Source organism: Saccopteryx bilineata, chromosome 3 (assembly GCF_036850765.1).
Source record: "Saccopteryx bilineata isolate mSacBil1 chromosome 3, mSacBil1_pri_phased_curated, whole genome shotgun sequence".
NCBI lineage: Eukaryota > Metazoa > Chordata > Mammalia > Chiroptera > Emballonuridae > Saccopteryx > Saccopteryx bilineata.
In genome coordinates this window covers 98,838,613-98,855,322 of record NC_089492.1, presented here as the reverse complement: position 1 = coordinate 98,855,322, position 16,710 = coordinate 98,838,613, and the positions used below count along the sequence as shown (strand labels likewise).

Genomic DNA, 16,710 nt, shown 5'->3' with positions numbered 1-16,710 from the left:
CTGTATACTGCAGACACATTTTGTACATGTGTATACATATATAGTGATTTAAAAGCCCAACATCAAGATAGATTGTTTACGGTATCCCCCCCAACTAAGTCTTAAAAAAATCTTTTTCCAAAGCACTCCTATTTTTAATTACCATAATTCACAAACTAAAGGATACTAACCTAAGGGAAATTCCAGAGTACAAGCACCTGCCAACCAAGTTGACTAAAATTCATCAGCTGCAGAGATTAAAAGCATCCTTTAGTTGTTTTTATGTAAAACAAAAGTTATACAACCAGTATATAATTTCAATGTGGCACGTGTAACACCGTCAGTCACTTAGCATTCCTCTCAATGATTTCAAAAAACACTAAACACATTTTTAATTGCCATTAGACATTTTATAAAATGCACTTATGAGAGTGCTTTCCTTATTTAAACAATCAAGGGTACAGTTTAAATTTTAAGTTTTTCACTTACAAAGTGATTCACTAAAGATTCCCTTAAATAATCATTTTGTTCATAAAGCATTCAACTTCTCTGCTTATAAAAATATAGTTTTCTCAAAAATTTTAAGAACCCACCTAGCACATGAAAGGAGATACGCACATACGCTTCCTTGAGAACAAACTCTTTTAATACTTGTGACCCCAGAACTTCACGTTTTGAATTCTTGTTTAGTTAAATAAAAGTTTTTAAACATCTACGGCAACACAAGTGCTTGCCTTTACATTCATGGCTCTCCTGATGATAAAATAAAGATCAATGTAACTTTCAGCTCTAGACTAATGAACTGCAGGGAACAGAAACAAGCAATATGGCAAGAGCTGAGGACAGCTCTGCTTTAAGGCTACCAGTAAAATATACCAGGCACTGCCCCTCCCCCTTTCAGACCCTTTAAGGTTTCAATTAAGATGGGGCCTAGTTTTACTCTTACAAGGGGGACAGAAAGAGAAAGCACAGTGCTCCTCCTGAGAAGTATCTTCATCAGGAGCAGCTCCAGAAATACTGCCAGGAACCATTTCCTCCCCTCTCTGCTGACACAGGTTCCTCACTTTTGAGACCAGCATCACCTCTGGTCCTGATCAACACCATATCTAAAGAAGGAAAACTTTCACCAATGTACCATCCAAAGGATGGCATCAAATGAATAAGAAAAAATATCCCGCCTGACCTGTGGTGGCGCAGTGGGATAAAGCGTCGACCTGGAACACTGAGGTCACCGGTTCGAAACCTTGGGCTTGCCTGGTCAAGGCACATATGGGAGTTGATGCTTCCTGCTCCTCCCCCTTCTCTCTCTCTCTCTGTCTCTCTCTCTCTCACTCCTCTCTCTAAAAAATCAATAAATAAATAAAAAAAAAAAGAAAAAATATCCCATACTGGGGTCAGCTCTAAAGCACTTTATGAAACGCAGGAGCCCAAACTGAAATTCATCTTCATCTTTGTCTTTCACGTAGGTTGACTCATGAATTGGTAAAAAGGGACAAAGTTATTTAACAAGGCATATCCTCAAGTTCAAAATAAACCTTAGTGCCCCAACTTGTGAGAAAGCCTCCCCCAAAACACTTACAGAAGAGGAAGCTTTGACAAGCCTTCCAGAAGTCCATAGAACCAACAGGAGAGAAGCAGAACAGCTCACTCTACTGTGAGCAGTGATTCTACCATACCTATAGGCTGAAGAGCCAACAGAACAGAGACAGCTCAGCCCTCCCCACCAAACATGCCTCAAGACAGTTTTTGTTCTAGTATATGATCACCCATTTGTGACCATATAAGACAACTCTTTCAGTCCAATATAACTGGCAAATAAATTCTGGCAGGAGGCAAAGAAAAAGAAAAGGCAATGAAAAGTTGATGTCTCTTTAAAAGAAGCCCAAGAATAAAACAACTTCACTATGTAAGGAATTATAAAACATCAAAGGTTAGATAATGGACAACAGGTGCCTTTGGGGAGGAAAGAGGAACACTCAGTTGCCTATTTTAGGATTTCACTCTCAAAGCACTCTAATGTGTGCAGTTATTTTCTTCCCAAAGAAAAGGCAAATATCATGGTTTTTACTATTTAATACTTATAATGGGTCCATTACTCTTGGACTTACTCTTCTACTTTAGAGTTAAAAATCCACCTAATCCCAGTATGTCTGAATAAAGTGTGGCCTATGGCCAGATCATGGACTGATCTGTGAACATGAAACAACTAGGGATTTATCAAGAAATGTAAAGAAAGACCTTTGAATACAAGCTACCTCCAAATATAATACTAAAAATACAAATCCAGCAACAGGTATCACATAACTGCAGTATCAGCCAAAGCAGAAACGGTTTCTCTCACGATCATAACAACTGAGCTCAATTTTTACAGTAACCAGATTGCAGTGGCCTCAAAGAATAGTAATTCCAGACGCAGGTTATAGGGCCCTGAATACCAGCCTCGAGTTCTGATTCCCTTAGCCAGTTACAAAATTTACTACCTTTATTTGGGTGAAAGGGGACACAAAGGATACTTGAGCCTGCTTAATAACCTCTTCCCTTTCTCCTTTCCACAAAGACAACATATTCCAAAAATGGAGAATCCTTTCTTTCCCTGACAGAGGCCCCCTTTCCTATGCATTCATTGGGCAGGATTATTTCTCCCCAGCATGCTTGCAGAGCAGAAAATACTTCTGCTTTCATTCTTCTTAAAGAGGGTCCCCGAACACAGATGCACCTCTTCCTTGTCTGTATTAGGCAAGTGATGCTTCAGTGTTTCTCGTTCTCTCTACCACTGTAAAGTGTTCGGAGAAGTGAAGTTGTCAATTTCTGAGAGATGCAAGAAGTCTCCAACTTTAGAGTCAAGACTTGGGGGGATCCCCTTCTGAGAAGAAATGGGGGGTCCCCTATACTAAAAAGCAGCCTCTGCGTGGGAAAGGAGTGTCCCCACTCTGAGAGTTCGGTGTGTAAAAAAAGGAAGGAATGTTGTACCCTGAGAAGGAGCAGGGGTGTCCCAACCTTGAAGGTGGGTCCGAGGGGGAGCTGTGAGTTTATGTGGAGGGGTGTACCAGCTCCTGGGGCCTAAGAGAAGGGGTTCCCACTTCGGGGAAAGGAGGGCCAGGCACTGAAGGGGGCGCTGAGAGGAAAGCAGGGGCTTACAGAGGATGGCTGGGCAAGGGGGGAGGGGTTCGGAATCCACCGGAGGCTGTAGAGGGGCGGCAGCCTCGAGGGGAACATGTGCAGTGGAACTACGGCCATCCCGGGGGGCAGGGTGGAGAGCAGGGCCTGGGCTGCGTGTAGAAGGAACAATGTTACCACCCTGAGCAGGACAGGGAGGATTTCCCAGCCGTACTCACCGAGGCTGCCGGCGAAACCGTCCATCTTGCAGGGAAAGCGCCGGGCTCGGGGCTCAGCAGGGCGGGCACTTCATTCAGCGGACCGACAGAGTGGCCGACGCTGAGCCTGACCCGCTCCTTCTTTTAAGTCGCCTGCCTCGGCTCCCAGCCCCTGCGCCCGTCGTCTGCCTGTCCGTCGGTCCGTCCGTCCGCCTCGGGGTAGTCAGCTGCGGCCGCCAGGGCCACTTCCCCGTCAGATTGAGAGCCGCGCCGCTTCGCCGTCTGCCCAGCCTCCCTCCCAGGCAGCAGCCGCGAGCGCCGCGCCGCGCCCCGCCCCCGCGCCCGCGCGCAGCGATAGCTCCGCCCCCGCGCACGCCGTCACGTTTCCGACTCCGCCTCCCACGTGACGACACGAAGGCGGGGTCTTGGCGGCCTTTCCTTCTCACCTTGCCTGGGCCTGGGATTCCTCCCTCTTTGCGCGGGACTGGTGGCTGCGCTTGCGCGGTGGGCCTGCGAAGGACCTGGGACCTGTGTCTGGTTTCAAATGGCCGAGGATAAGGAGGGGCTTGCAGCGTGGAATCCTCAGGAGCATGGAAGGATTCTTTCTCTACGGAGTCCCTGGGAGCTCAAGTCTGGATCGGGCCCTATGAGGAGGTGGTCACCCTGTTTATATTAGTAGGACACTAAAGAGGCAACGAAGGGCAGGAAAAGATCCCTTCTTCCCCGGAGTCACCTTCTGCCCCAGTAGGGTGAAGAACAGATCGGGGCATGTCTTCTTGACTAGCTCGAAGCTACTACTGCTACAGACCAAGACAACCAAAAACAAGGAATGTTAGGACAGGACCCAAAAGTTCAACTTGCCTCCCGGATAAGTTGGACACTGAGCCTTAGAAAAGATATGATCTACCCAAGGTCGTGGAGCCTGGTAGAAGCCGAGCAAGAACCCAGGCTTCTTAACTTACTCTCGTGTTCTTTCCACCGGGAATGTAAAGCGACCCCTTCTTGGGTAGATCATAAGATTGCCTAGTAGGGAACTACAACAAAGTAAGCCTGAGTTCTAGGTCCAACTCCGTGTGACTCAATAGGTGAATGTCAAGTCACTAAACTTATTTGGGCCTCACTTTATTCATTTTCAAATGAATAAAGTGGACTGGACTTAAAATATATAAGTATACACAGCCTTTATCTTCCTCTACCCTCTCCCACCCACCCCTATTCTCCATCCTTCTAAAGACCTTTTTGTAGTTTTCAAAGTCCCTCTTGGGACTTGATTGTGTGGATCAGAGTAATAAAGAGGAGGTCTTAAGGTGCTCAGGAACTAAACTGATCTGTACAGAAATAAAGAACTGAATCAGAAAGGGGAGAACAAGTCATCCTAGAAAGAGTTACAGGGGAAGAACAAAATGAAGAAGAAAGATAAGAAATATAAGGTAACAGGTGTCATGATGAGAGGATCTGAGAAGAATTAGATGTTTGAAAGAATTGTTAAACATTATGTTGCAGTAGGCCTGACCTGTGGTGGTGCAGTGGATAAAGCATCGACCTGAAACACTGAGGTCACCAGTTCGAAATCCTGCACTTGTCTGGTCAAGGCACATATGGGAGTTGATGCTTCCTGTTCCTCCCACCTCTCTCTTTCTCTCTCTCCTCTCTCCTCTCTAAAATGAATAAATAAAAAATTTTAAAACCCCAAAAAACATTATGTTGCAGTATATTTTTCCCCTTTGGTGCCTCTTTAAAAACCTCCCCTAAAAATCCAAATTACTTCTTATTTATTTTTTGGATATCAAACTTGTGTGTCCTCTGAATACCATATTACATGGAGACTGGCCATAAGGCAGCCAAGATAAATTCAGGTTACAAACTAAATGGTGTCTAAAGTTTCCTCCTTCAAAATTAAATTATTTACCCAAAGTTTCCCCTGCTTTGGACATTTTCATTCCTGTAAATTTCTGTTAAGTCTAACCACTTAATGTTTAAGAAGGCTTTGATTCTGAAAACTGCTCTTCTGTGTCTACATACAACACTCTCTATCTCAGGTCAATTAAAAGAATAGGAGCTTGCATTGATATATGGACATATATGTAGTATTTTTTTTTTTTTTTGACAGACAGAGAGATAGAGTCAGAGAGAGGGACAGACAGGAAGGGAGCAAGATGAGAAGCATCAATTCTTCGTTGCAGCTCCTTAGTTGTTCTTTGATCACTTTTTCATATTTGCCTTGACCAGGGGCTACATCAGAGTGAGTGACCCCTTGCTCAGGCCAGCGACCTTGGGCTCAAGCCAGCAACCTTAGGCTTCAAGCCAGCAACCTTTGGACTCAAGCCAGTGACCATGGGGTCATGTCTATTATCCCACGCTCAAGCCAGCGACCCTGCACTCAAGCTGGTGAGCCCATGCTCAAGCCAGCGACCTCAGGGTTTTGTGGGTCCTCTGTGGGTCTTCTGTGACCCAGTCCGATGCTCTACCCACTGTGCCACCTCCTGGTCAGACTGTAGTATTTTTAATTCAGAGAAAAATCCAAATTTTGTGAAGTCCAAAGCTTTTACTGTTTTGGGGGCCCTTTTGAGAAATATGAATACAAAAATTACAAATACAAATTAAGTCAAATGGAGCATTTATTAAGACTGAGAAGTCACAACAAATTACATGTGTTAAAAAGCCTGTAAAGCCTGAACAGGCGGTGGCGCAGTGGATAGAGCGTCAGACTGGGATGCGAAAGACCTAGGTTCGAGACCCTGAGGTCGCCAGCTTGAGCGTGGGCTCATCTGGTTTGAGCAAAAATTCACCAGCTTGGACCCAAGGTCGCTGGCTCCAGCAAGGGGTTACTCGGTCTTCTGAAGGCCCACAGTCAAGGCACATATGAGAAAGCAATCAATGAACAACTAAGGTGTCGCAATGCGCAACGAAAAAACTAATGATTGATGCTTCTCATCTCTCCGTTCCTGTCTGTCTGTCCCTGTCTATCCCTCACTCTGACTCTCTCTCTGTCTCTGTAAAAAAATAAAATAAAAAATAAAAAGCCTGTAAATACCACAATCATTACAAAATCAAAAAAGATAACATTTAATTAACTGCCAAACATACCTCTAACACTTTTGCCCTAAATTTCTTGGCTGCATTCTCTTTGATTATCTCTTAATATGATGGGTTGTTTTGGGGGGGTTTTGCTTAATAGATATCCTTTGCTGGGATCCTGCTATATGAATAGGTTTGTTCCCAGATGCTTTATATGCCTATCCCTATTTCAGTGTCACAGCAAGCTTATGAAATCAGTATTATGACAGTAATTTTTAAAATAACTTTTTAAAAGGACAACAAGTGCCTGACCTGTGGTGGCACAGTGGATCAAGCGTCGCTCTGGAATGCTGAGGTTGCCAGTTCAAAACCCTGGGCTTGCCCAGTCAAGGCACATGTGAGAGTTGATGCTTCCTGCTCCTCCCCCTTCTCTCTCTCTCTATCTACCTCTCTCTCTGTCTCTAAAATGAATAAATTAAAAAAAAATAATAAAGTGCTTGGCTTTAGAAAAAAAATGATGTAGCCATAAAAGGACAAAAATTAATTTAGTTTTTAGTTTCTAGCATAGTTGATCAACTTGTATTTATTATTTTTTTGGTATGTATTATTTTTAAAATATTTTATTTATTCATTTTAGAGAGGAGAGATGGAAAGAGAGAGAGAGAGAGAGAGAGAGAAGGGTGGGGGAGGAGCAGGAAGTATCAATTCCCATATGTGCCTTGACCAGGCAAGCCCAGGGTTTCAAACCAGCGACCTCAGCATTCTAGGTTGATGCTTTATCCACTGCACCACTGCAGGCCAGGCTGTATTTATTATTGATAGCTGTAATGCATAAAAAAATCACACAGATAATATAGGCTATTTGTGACCCTGGCCGGTTGGCTCAGCGGTAGAGAGTCGGCCTGGCGTGCGGGGGACCCGGGTTCGATTCCCGGCCAGGGCACATAGGAGAAGCGCCCATTTGTTTCTCCACCTCCACACCCTCCTTCCTCTCTGTCTCTCTCTTCCCCTCCCGCAGCTAGGCTCCATTGGAGCAAAGATGGCCCGGGCGCTGGGGATGGCTCCTTGGCCCCTGCCCCAGGCGCTAGAGTGGCTCTGGTCGCGGCAGAGCGACGTCCCGGAGGGGCAGAGCATTGCCCCCTGGTGGGCGTGCCAGGTGGATCCCGGTCGGGCGCATGCGGGAGTCTGTCTGACTGTCTCTCCCCGTTTCCAGCTTCAGAAAATACAAAAAATAAATAAATATATATATATATATATATATATATATATATATATATATAGGCTATTTGTAATATTGCTGCAGGAATTCTGATTAATTCTATCTCATGTGATTTCCATTTTTAAAATAGAAAAGAAATAAAATGAATGGTGAATTTTAAATTATACACATTGCATAATTAAGTATGTTCCTAACAGGCGAGAATTGCCACTGTGGTTTGACATCAATGAGAACCAAAATTTCCACTTACAGTTATATATATAACGATTAGAAGAATTTTCCCTAACTAGCTTCTTTTTTTTTTCTTTTTTTGTGTGACAGAGACAGAGAGGGAGACAGAGAGAGGGACAGATAGGGACAGATAGACAGCAAGGGAGAGAGATGAGAAGCATCAATTCTTCATTGTGGTTCCTTAGTTGTTCATTGATTGCTTTCTCATATATGCCTTGACTGGGGAGCTACAGCAGAGCAAATGATATCTTGCTCAAGCCAGCAACCTTGGGCTCAAGCCAGCGACATTGGGCTTCAAGCCAGTGACCTTTGGGCTCGAGCCAGCAACCATTGGGTCATGTCTATGAGCCCATGCTCAAACCAGAGACCGCACGCTCAAGCTGGATGAACCCATGCTCAAGCCAGCAACCTTGGGGTTTCGAACCTGGGTCCTCCGTGTCCCAGTCCAATGCTCTATCCAGTGCACCACCACCTTATCAAGCTCAACTAACTTCTGGCTCATGTTTCAAACCTCAGTACACACACACTTCCAGTGCCAGCCATATTTTCATATCACATTATAACCTCTAGCCCTGTACCTTCATGACAGGATGTCAGGGATCATCAGAGTGTTCCTGAAATCTATTGCTAAATGAAGACAGCCGGCAATAACTTAAGGGTCAGTGAGATTGTAGTGGAAAGACACACTTGCCTAGAGCATTGAAAGAGACCGATGGAGCTTGTTTCATTAACGTCATGATAAATCTGCCTCTTTTAGTTACTTTTATTTTTACTAAAGTAATCTGTGCTCATGTTTACTGGTGAAGCCAACCAAAAGTTAATTTTTTAAAAAGGCAAGGGCAGAAAATATGAAATAAATCCTCAGTCAAAAAAAGAACAAATAGGAGGGAAAAAATATAGCAGTCATGTGTCCATAATAATTCCAGAATCTTGCTGGGATAGATGGTATGAAGGGTAAGGAAAGTTTTTTTTGTTTTTGTTGTTTTGTTTTTTTGTATTTTTCTGAAGCTGGAAACGGGGAGAGACAGTCAGACAGACTCCCGCATGCGCCCGACCAGGATCCACCCGGCACGCCCACCAGGGGGCGATGCTCTGCCCCTCCGGGGTGTCGCTCTGTCGCGACCAGAGCCACTCTAGCGCCTGGGGCAGAGGCCAAGGAGCCATCCCCAGCGCCCGGGCCATCTTTGCTCCAATGGAGCCTTGGCTGCGGGAGGGGAAGAGAAAGACAGAGAGGAAGGAGGGGGTGGGGTGGAGAAGCAAATGGGCGCTTCTCCTATGTGCCCTGGCCGGGAATCGAACCCGGGTCCCCCCGCAAGCCAGGCCGACGCTCTACCGCTGAGCCAGCCGGCCAGGGCCTGGTAAGGAAAGTTTTTCACAGTCTTGGCCGGTTGGCTCAGTGGTAGAGCATCATCAGTGTGTTGATGTCCTGGGTTTGACTTCCCAGGACACAAATGAGAAGCGACCATCTCCCTCTCCATCTCTCCTCCTCCTCCCCCCTTTTTTTCTTCTCTCTTTCTCTTCCCCTCCCACAGTCATGGCTCAATTTGTCAGAGCACATTGGCAGGGGCACTGAGGACAGCTCTGTGGAGCCTCCTCCTCAGACGCTAAAAATAGCTCAGTTGCAAGCATAGCCCCAGACAAGAGTTGCTGGGTATATCCCAATTGGGGTGTATGCATGAGTCTGTCTCCCTTATCTCCCCTCCCCTCACTTGGAAAAGAAGAAAAAAAAAAGTTTTTCACTTAGAGCTTACTCTTTGTTCCAAGGAGTCCCTTGTCCATTGTACTCCATAACCCCTTACTTGGCTATTTTACAAAAGTGTGTTGGGGAATATACCTTCCCTATGCAAAGGCGGATTTAATGGTGGGCACACCAGGCATGCACCCTGAGCTCCGACTTCTGAAGGGCTCCGCAAAACCCCAACTTTACACTTTTTTCTAATGTAAGGGGCCTAATATTTTCTTCTGTGTCTGGGGCGTCAACCAACCTTAATCCGCCTCTGTCCCTATGGACCGCTCAGCTCACTTGGACTGCTCAGCTCACTTCCTACAGGTGCAAATATGAATCCAAAGGACACTTTCAAACACAAATAATCAAAATATTTGTTTAAGAATTTGATTCCTTAAAACCCTTAGTAGGCCTCTGATTTGTTTGCTTCTAGTCAGCAACATGTTCTGATAACCACACCCAAAGTTCTTTCCTACACATAATTCTCAATCATGATTTATATCTTTGCTTTCTTTCCCCAGTTTCCTTCTTTCTGTCTCTCTCTCTCTCACAATCTAATAGGGGCTATTGTCAGGCCATGACTAGGATGAGAAGACCATACTCTTAATGAGATCTTTGCTGTGAGTCTGAATCTAAATGGACCTTAAAGTTTTTAATATTCTGTTTTCTATCTGAGAAGCAAATTAGTCACCTTTCTAATTTTTTAGGCCCAAATTCCTGGAATTTTAAAAATTCTCTCTCTCTCTCTCTCTCTCTTAAATTAAGTGAGAGGCAGGGAGGCAGAGAGATAGACTTCCACATGCAAGACTAGATCCCACATGCAGACTGGGATCCACCTGGCAAGCCCCCTATAAGGTGATGCTCTGCCCATCTGGGGCCACTGTTCCATTGCTTGGGAAACCAAGCTATTTTGGCACCTGAGGCAAGGCCATGGAGCCATCCTCAGTGCCCCAGGCCAACTTGCTTGAACCATTCGAGTCATGGCTGTGGGAGGGGAAGAAAGAGAGAGAGACAGAAAGAGAGAGAGAGAAAGGTAGGAGGATGAGTGGAGAAGCAGATGGTCACTTCTCCTGTGTACCTTGATCGAAATCCAACCCAGGACTTCCACAGGCCAAGCCCATGCTCTACCACTGAGCCAATTGTCCAGGACCTTTAAAGTTCTTTTTTATTTCTGCTTGCAAATCAGTTCAGTCTTGCTTGAGCTTTTCTCTTACTAGTAATGCTTTACTAACGTTAGCAAATAGTAGCCAAAACATACTATTACTCTCTTTCCCAAAACTTCCTCTAGAGCAATAGGCTTACTAGGCAAGTAGTGTGCTACCTTCTAGGTCAGCGGTTCTCAACCTGTGGGTCGCGACCCCAGCGGGGGTCGAACGACCAAAACACAGGGGTCGCCTAAAGCCATTGGAAAATACATATTTATTATACAATACATTTTTAAATAAAAAAAATGTATTTCTGATGGCTTTAGGCGACCCCTGTGTTTTGATCGTTGAGAACTGCTGGTATCACAAGCAACAGTTAAACCAGATCTTTGTCATAACATAATAGGGCTCTCAAGTAATCCATCCTCCAATCTGTTCCTATGCCATTCCTGACCCAATGAAGAATTCAAGATCATGTTTTAGTTTTTTTTCCATATAACAGCATTCAACTTCAAAGTTTCATTTTCTGAATTAATCCAGATAGGTTGACTACTATTGAAAACAATTCCAAATGTTTCATTGGTTTAATATAATAAAAAATTTTCACTCTTATCAGTATCTAAAGCAGATCATCAGGGCATTCAGCTCCATGAAGTCATTCAAGGATCCAGGCTTTCTTTATCTTAACTTCTACTCTTTTCAGCCAGTGAGTAGTGGTGGTGGTTGAAGAACATGGAGGATCAATCAAGAAGCTTTTATGTTCTAGGCACAGAAGTGTGTACCTCTCTTTTATCCATAGTCCATGGACCAGAATTTAGTTGTATGACCACATTTAATGACAGATGAGACTAGGAAATATTGTCTAACTCTGTAACTAGACAGAAAGATACATTATTCTTTCCTCCTGTCAATAAAGAGATACATTATTTCAACAACTAGTGCCCAATTTTGGTAACAATGAGCCAAGTAGTAGTCTCCCCATACTGTTTTTTATAGCATTTATATGAGTTACACATTTTCATTTGCTTAAATGATTGCTTAATGTGTCTGACCGGTTATTGTAAACTACAAAGAGAATTTTTAGACCAGGGGTCCCCAAACTTTTTACACAGGGGGCCAGTTCACTGTCCCTCAGACCATTGGAGGGCCAGACTATAAAAAAAACTGTGAACAAATCTCTATGCACACTGCACATATCTTGTTTTAAAGTAAAAAAAAAAAAAAAAAGGAACAAAAACAATATTTAAAATAAAGAACAAGTAAATTTAAATCAACAAACTGACCAGTATTTCAATGGGAACTATGCTCCTCTCACTGACCACCAATGAAAGAGGTGCCCCTTCTGGAAGTGCGGCGGGGGCTGGATAAATGGCCTCAGGGGGCCGCATGCGGCCCACGGGCCGTAGTTTGGGGACCCCTGTTTTAGACTATAGGAGAGGTAATAAATACGTGCCAGTAGTTAAGAGTGCAGACTCTGGGTCCAGACTGCCTAGAGTCAAATCCCAACTCACCACTTACTGGTTATGTAACATAAGACAAATTACCTAGTCACTCTGTACTTCATTTTTTCCATCTGTAAAATAGGGATGATACTATGTCTAGTTTCTAGAGTTACTGATGGGATGCAATGAGATAATGCATGTAAACCCCTAGAACAAGGCTTATTATATTGTAAGAACAGTATCAGTTGTTGTTATTATAAGTGGTCTTCCATTGTGTCTGTTTTTGCTCACCTTTATATACTTTTTGGCTACTACAGATAAACATTAAATAAATTTTTACTGAATATTTAACAAACATAGGACTCTGAAAACTAGTCAATAAAGAGATACATTATTTCTGTGTGTGTGTGTGTGTGTGTGTATGTGTGTGTGTGTATGACAGAGAGAGGGACAGATGGGACAGACAGACAGGAAGGGAGAGAGATGAGAAGCATCAATTCTTTGTTGTGACTCCTTAGTTGTTCATTGATTGTTTTCTCATATGTGCGGGGGGGGGGGGGGGGTGCTACAGCAGAGCAAGTGACCCAATGTTCGAGCCAGTGCCCTTGGGTTCAAGTTGGTGAACCTTGTTCAAACCAGGTGAGCCTGCACTCAAGCTGGAGACCTTGGTGTCTTGAACCTGGGTCCTTTGCATCCCAGTCCGATGCTCTATCCACTGCGCCTGGTCAGGCAGGAGATACATTATTTCAATGACTAGTGCCCAATTGTTTTAAAGCAGCTAGTATTAATTGTTCTGCTTTATATATATAAAATTAGACCTTATAAACTATTTAATAATACCATAATAAAATGAAAGATTGAATATAAATCCCTCAGAATGAAAATATAATATAACTGTACATGATCATCAAACAAATATATGAAAATCCAAATATACTAGTCAGTTACAAATTACTGAGTAGTTGTTTAGATTCTTCACTCTCACAGAGAGTGAACTCCCCTTGCACTTCACTTTGAGTCCTTTAAATGCAGTTTAATTCAGGTAAATGTATAACATGTACCATTTTCCCAGGAATCCAATTATTGCAAAAGGCTAAATATAGCTATATCAAATAATAAAAATATAAAATGTTCTTTTCATACACAGAATCTTGACTCTGTGCAATTACCTTCCCCTTTATGTCAAAATGAGTTTATTGTGGGAGGAATTTCAGAATACTTGTGAGGATACAAACTCCTATTGTCAAAGCTGTGACTTAAGATTTGGAGAAACATAAGATTCCTATACTAATTTCTTTGGTTTGCTCTCATTAGCTAGATGACCTTGAAAGGTAATTATAAAGTTTTTTTGGCTTCTTGCCTTTCCCTCAGACATTTTTAAAGTGTTGTCAAAAATAATTAAGTTGGGCTTGATTTTAAATATGCTGGGCTTTCCACTCTTTTGATTTCATTGCCTCAATGTTATTTAAACAACTAAACCTTATCGTCATGGAATTGTATAGACTCTACAAACTTATAATCTACATAAGTTTACGTAAGATAGAGGGTTAAAAACCCTGAAATGTTTTCCTTTGGTCTTTACAGTAAAAAAATTGCATAAACAGTGTATGAAAAACTTCTAAAATCTATAAGAAGCTAAATAGCAATGTTGTTCTAGCTCCTCCTAACCATGAGAATTCCTAGGGATAAGTTTTAAATTATTGCAAGAGAAACAAAAAGGAATGTGAGAGGATATACCCCAAAGTGTTAAAATAAATAAATAAATAAATAAATAAATAAATAAATAAATAAAGTAGGCCCTGGCCGGTTTGCTCAGTGGTAGAGTGTCGGCCTGGCGTGCAGGAGTCCCAGGTTTGATTCCCAGCCAAGGCACACAGGAGAAGCGCCCATCTGCTCCACCCTTCCCCCTCTCCTTCCTCTCTGTCTCTCTCTTCCCCTCCGGCAGCCAAGGTTCCAATGGAGCAAAGTTGGCCTGGGCACTGACAATGGCTCCATGGCCTTTGCCTCAGGCGCTAGAATGGCTCAGGTGGGCAGAGCATCGCCCCCTGGTGGGCATGCCGGGTGGATCCCAGTCGGGCGCATGTGGGAGTCTGTCTGACTGCCGCCCTGTTTCCAACTTCAGGAAAAAAAAAAAAGTAGTAGTTTCTTTGAGGAATGAAATTGAGTGGGAGAAGGAAAAGGTAGAGAGAGATACAGGGGTTTTCACTTTTACATCATTATTTTAATTATATCATAAGCATGTGATAATTTTTAAATACCATTAAAAATGCAAAAACAAAAAATATGTTGCAGTGTGTATTAATTTACATACTCAGCAACAAACTGTATCTGTAGAGCCTGATTTAAAATATCATGCTTACTGAATAACCGTTTTTACCAATCTTGGCATAATTGTTTTCGCCTATGACTTCCCAGACTTACTGACCTCAGAAAAGAATTAAGCAATTAGCAGTGCTGTATGTTAATTATTGGCAAGAGCTTATGAGACTGAAATCTGTTCTCTGGGAATCACCAAACACGCTCCATTTAGGGGGATTTGCTGCGTGAATGCATGAATGAATGAGTGAATATGGACTCAGGTTAATTTTGGTAGCTCTGATGGTGCATTCATGACTAGTAAAGAGAAGAGACTCAGCCTGGGCTGTGGAGCAGTGTTTTCCCAGTGCTGAACCAGAATTTATGCCATGGTGTGGAGCTTAAGCTTATTAAGATTGGTTTGTAGAACCAGTAAAGTTTTTATGTGATAGACCTTCACCACATTTACTGGATGTAGGGCAAGCCTTAAACATAATAACTGATCATTTTTACCTATCAACCATAACTATATATTTATATATACTTTCCCCCTATAAGGTATTCATCACAGCTTCTCACAAAATTGAAATTCTGGGAAATACTTTTAAATAGCAATGTTCTCATGGAAAGCAGCCAATCAAGGAAATTCAACTCTAAAAATTAATAACATCAAAGTTCTCTATTTGCAAATAAAATATTTCCAAAAGGTCATTTGTAGGTCAGCTGTTTGAAATTAGGAACAAGGTTAACAATGGTGGATGGACTGCCATTTAACCTCCAAAGCATGTAGCATGCTGATTCCAACCTGCCTGTGTTAAAACCACAATTAAAACAACCTTACTTAAGGTTTTGAATGGGACAAGTCTATCGTTGAAAATTGTCCACTATAAGCATCTGTGAGTTGATTTTGTAACCTAAATGCAATTTATTATTATTTATTTATTTATTTATTTATTTATTTATTTATTTTTTCTTCTGAAGCTGGAAACGGGGAGAGACAGTCAGACAGACTCCCGCATGCGCCCGACCAGGATCCACCCAGCACGCCCACCAGGGGCAACGCTCTGCCCACCAGGGGGCGATGCTCTGCCCCTCCGGGGCGTCGCTCTGCCGCGACCAGAGCCACTCTAGCGCCTGGGGCAGAGGCCAAGGAGCCATCCCTAGCGCCCGGGCCATCTTTGCTCCAATGGAGCCTTGGCTGCGGGAGGGGAAGAGAGAGACAGAGAGGAAGGGGGGGGGGTGGAGAAGCAAATGGGCGCTTCTCCTGTGTGCCCTGGCCGGGAATCGAACCCAGGTCCTCCGCACGCCAGGCCGACGTTCTACCGCTGAGCCAACCGGCCAGGGCCCTAAATGCAATTTATAACATCATTTCAACTTTTAAAGAGCTGGCTTAAGAATGGCCTAGGAGGTAGATTTCATTATCTCCATCCACTTTTTTTCAGACCAGGAAAATGAGCCTCAAGAGTATATACAACTATATTCTTCAGTGGGGAAAATCAAGGTTTGAAACCATATCAGTCTGCATCTGAAGGTCAAGCTCTTTGCACTGCACTAGTTTGCCTCTTAGTATCATTAGAATTCTTTTGTGGGAATCCTTGAATGCCAGTCTTTGATATCTACAACAATATAGCTTTAGCAACAAGTGATATGATCAAAGTGCTGCTACAGAAAAATTAACCTGCCTGTGGATAAATTGGAGGAGACAATGGAAGTAGGAAATGCAATTAGGAGGCTATTGCAATGGAGGGGTAGTTGCAGAAAGGTCTAAGAAGAAAAGAGTTGAAGGAAAACAACAAATAAACAACAAACAAAACCCTTGCAAACCTGGATGACTGAATGCCTCAGAAGCTAAGGGAGAGGAAGGAGTATGAGAGGTTATCCAGGAGCAACTCCTAGTGATGAAGAGAATAATAGCAGCATTAAATGAAATGAGAACTGAAAGAAATGGAGTGATAAAGAAAATATAGTGGTTGTCATTTATCTGTTGGCCTGTCAGGGCCCCTTTCCTTTTGTGGGAAGCTGAAGGGAATCAGAGGTCATCTTTGGTAGTTGGGGCTCAGGCACATGATCTTGACCAACCAGAAGCCCCAGCCCAGGTGTTTTAATCTAGGAGGAATAACACAAACACTAGAAGGTAGTTGAAAAATTGGAGGTAAGCAGTGATTATGTGTGGGGATAGAAAGGGAGACAATCAGCTCCAGAGTAGCATACTCAAAAGACTCCTCCTATGTGGTGAACTTGGCAGTTTCTCTCTGTGCCCTAGATTGCCTGGTTTCCTGCCCATTTTCCATGTTTGGTCCTCTGGGTTCACTGTCAACCCAGTGAACCACCTGATATCCTC

The 16,710-nt window shown here is 43.2% G+C and overlaps 1 protein-coding gene across 1 annotated transcript in view; it reads right to left on the bottom strand.

The window, feature by feature from the left end:
• Positions 1-3,603, bottom strand: part of EML4 (EMAP like 4) — a 155,123-nt gene extending 151,520 nt beyond the window's left edge. Inside the window, exon 1 of the mRNA XM_066267004.1 lies at positions 3,315-3,603. Coding sequence (XP_066123101.1) covers positions 3,315-3,339 — 25 coding nt within the window. The 5' untranslated portion in view covers positions 3,340-3,603. The remainder of the gene's footprint in view (positions 1-3,314) is intronic.
• Between the last annotated feature and the right edge of the window lie 13,107 nt (positions 3,604-16,710).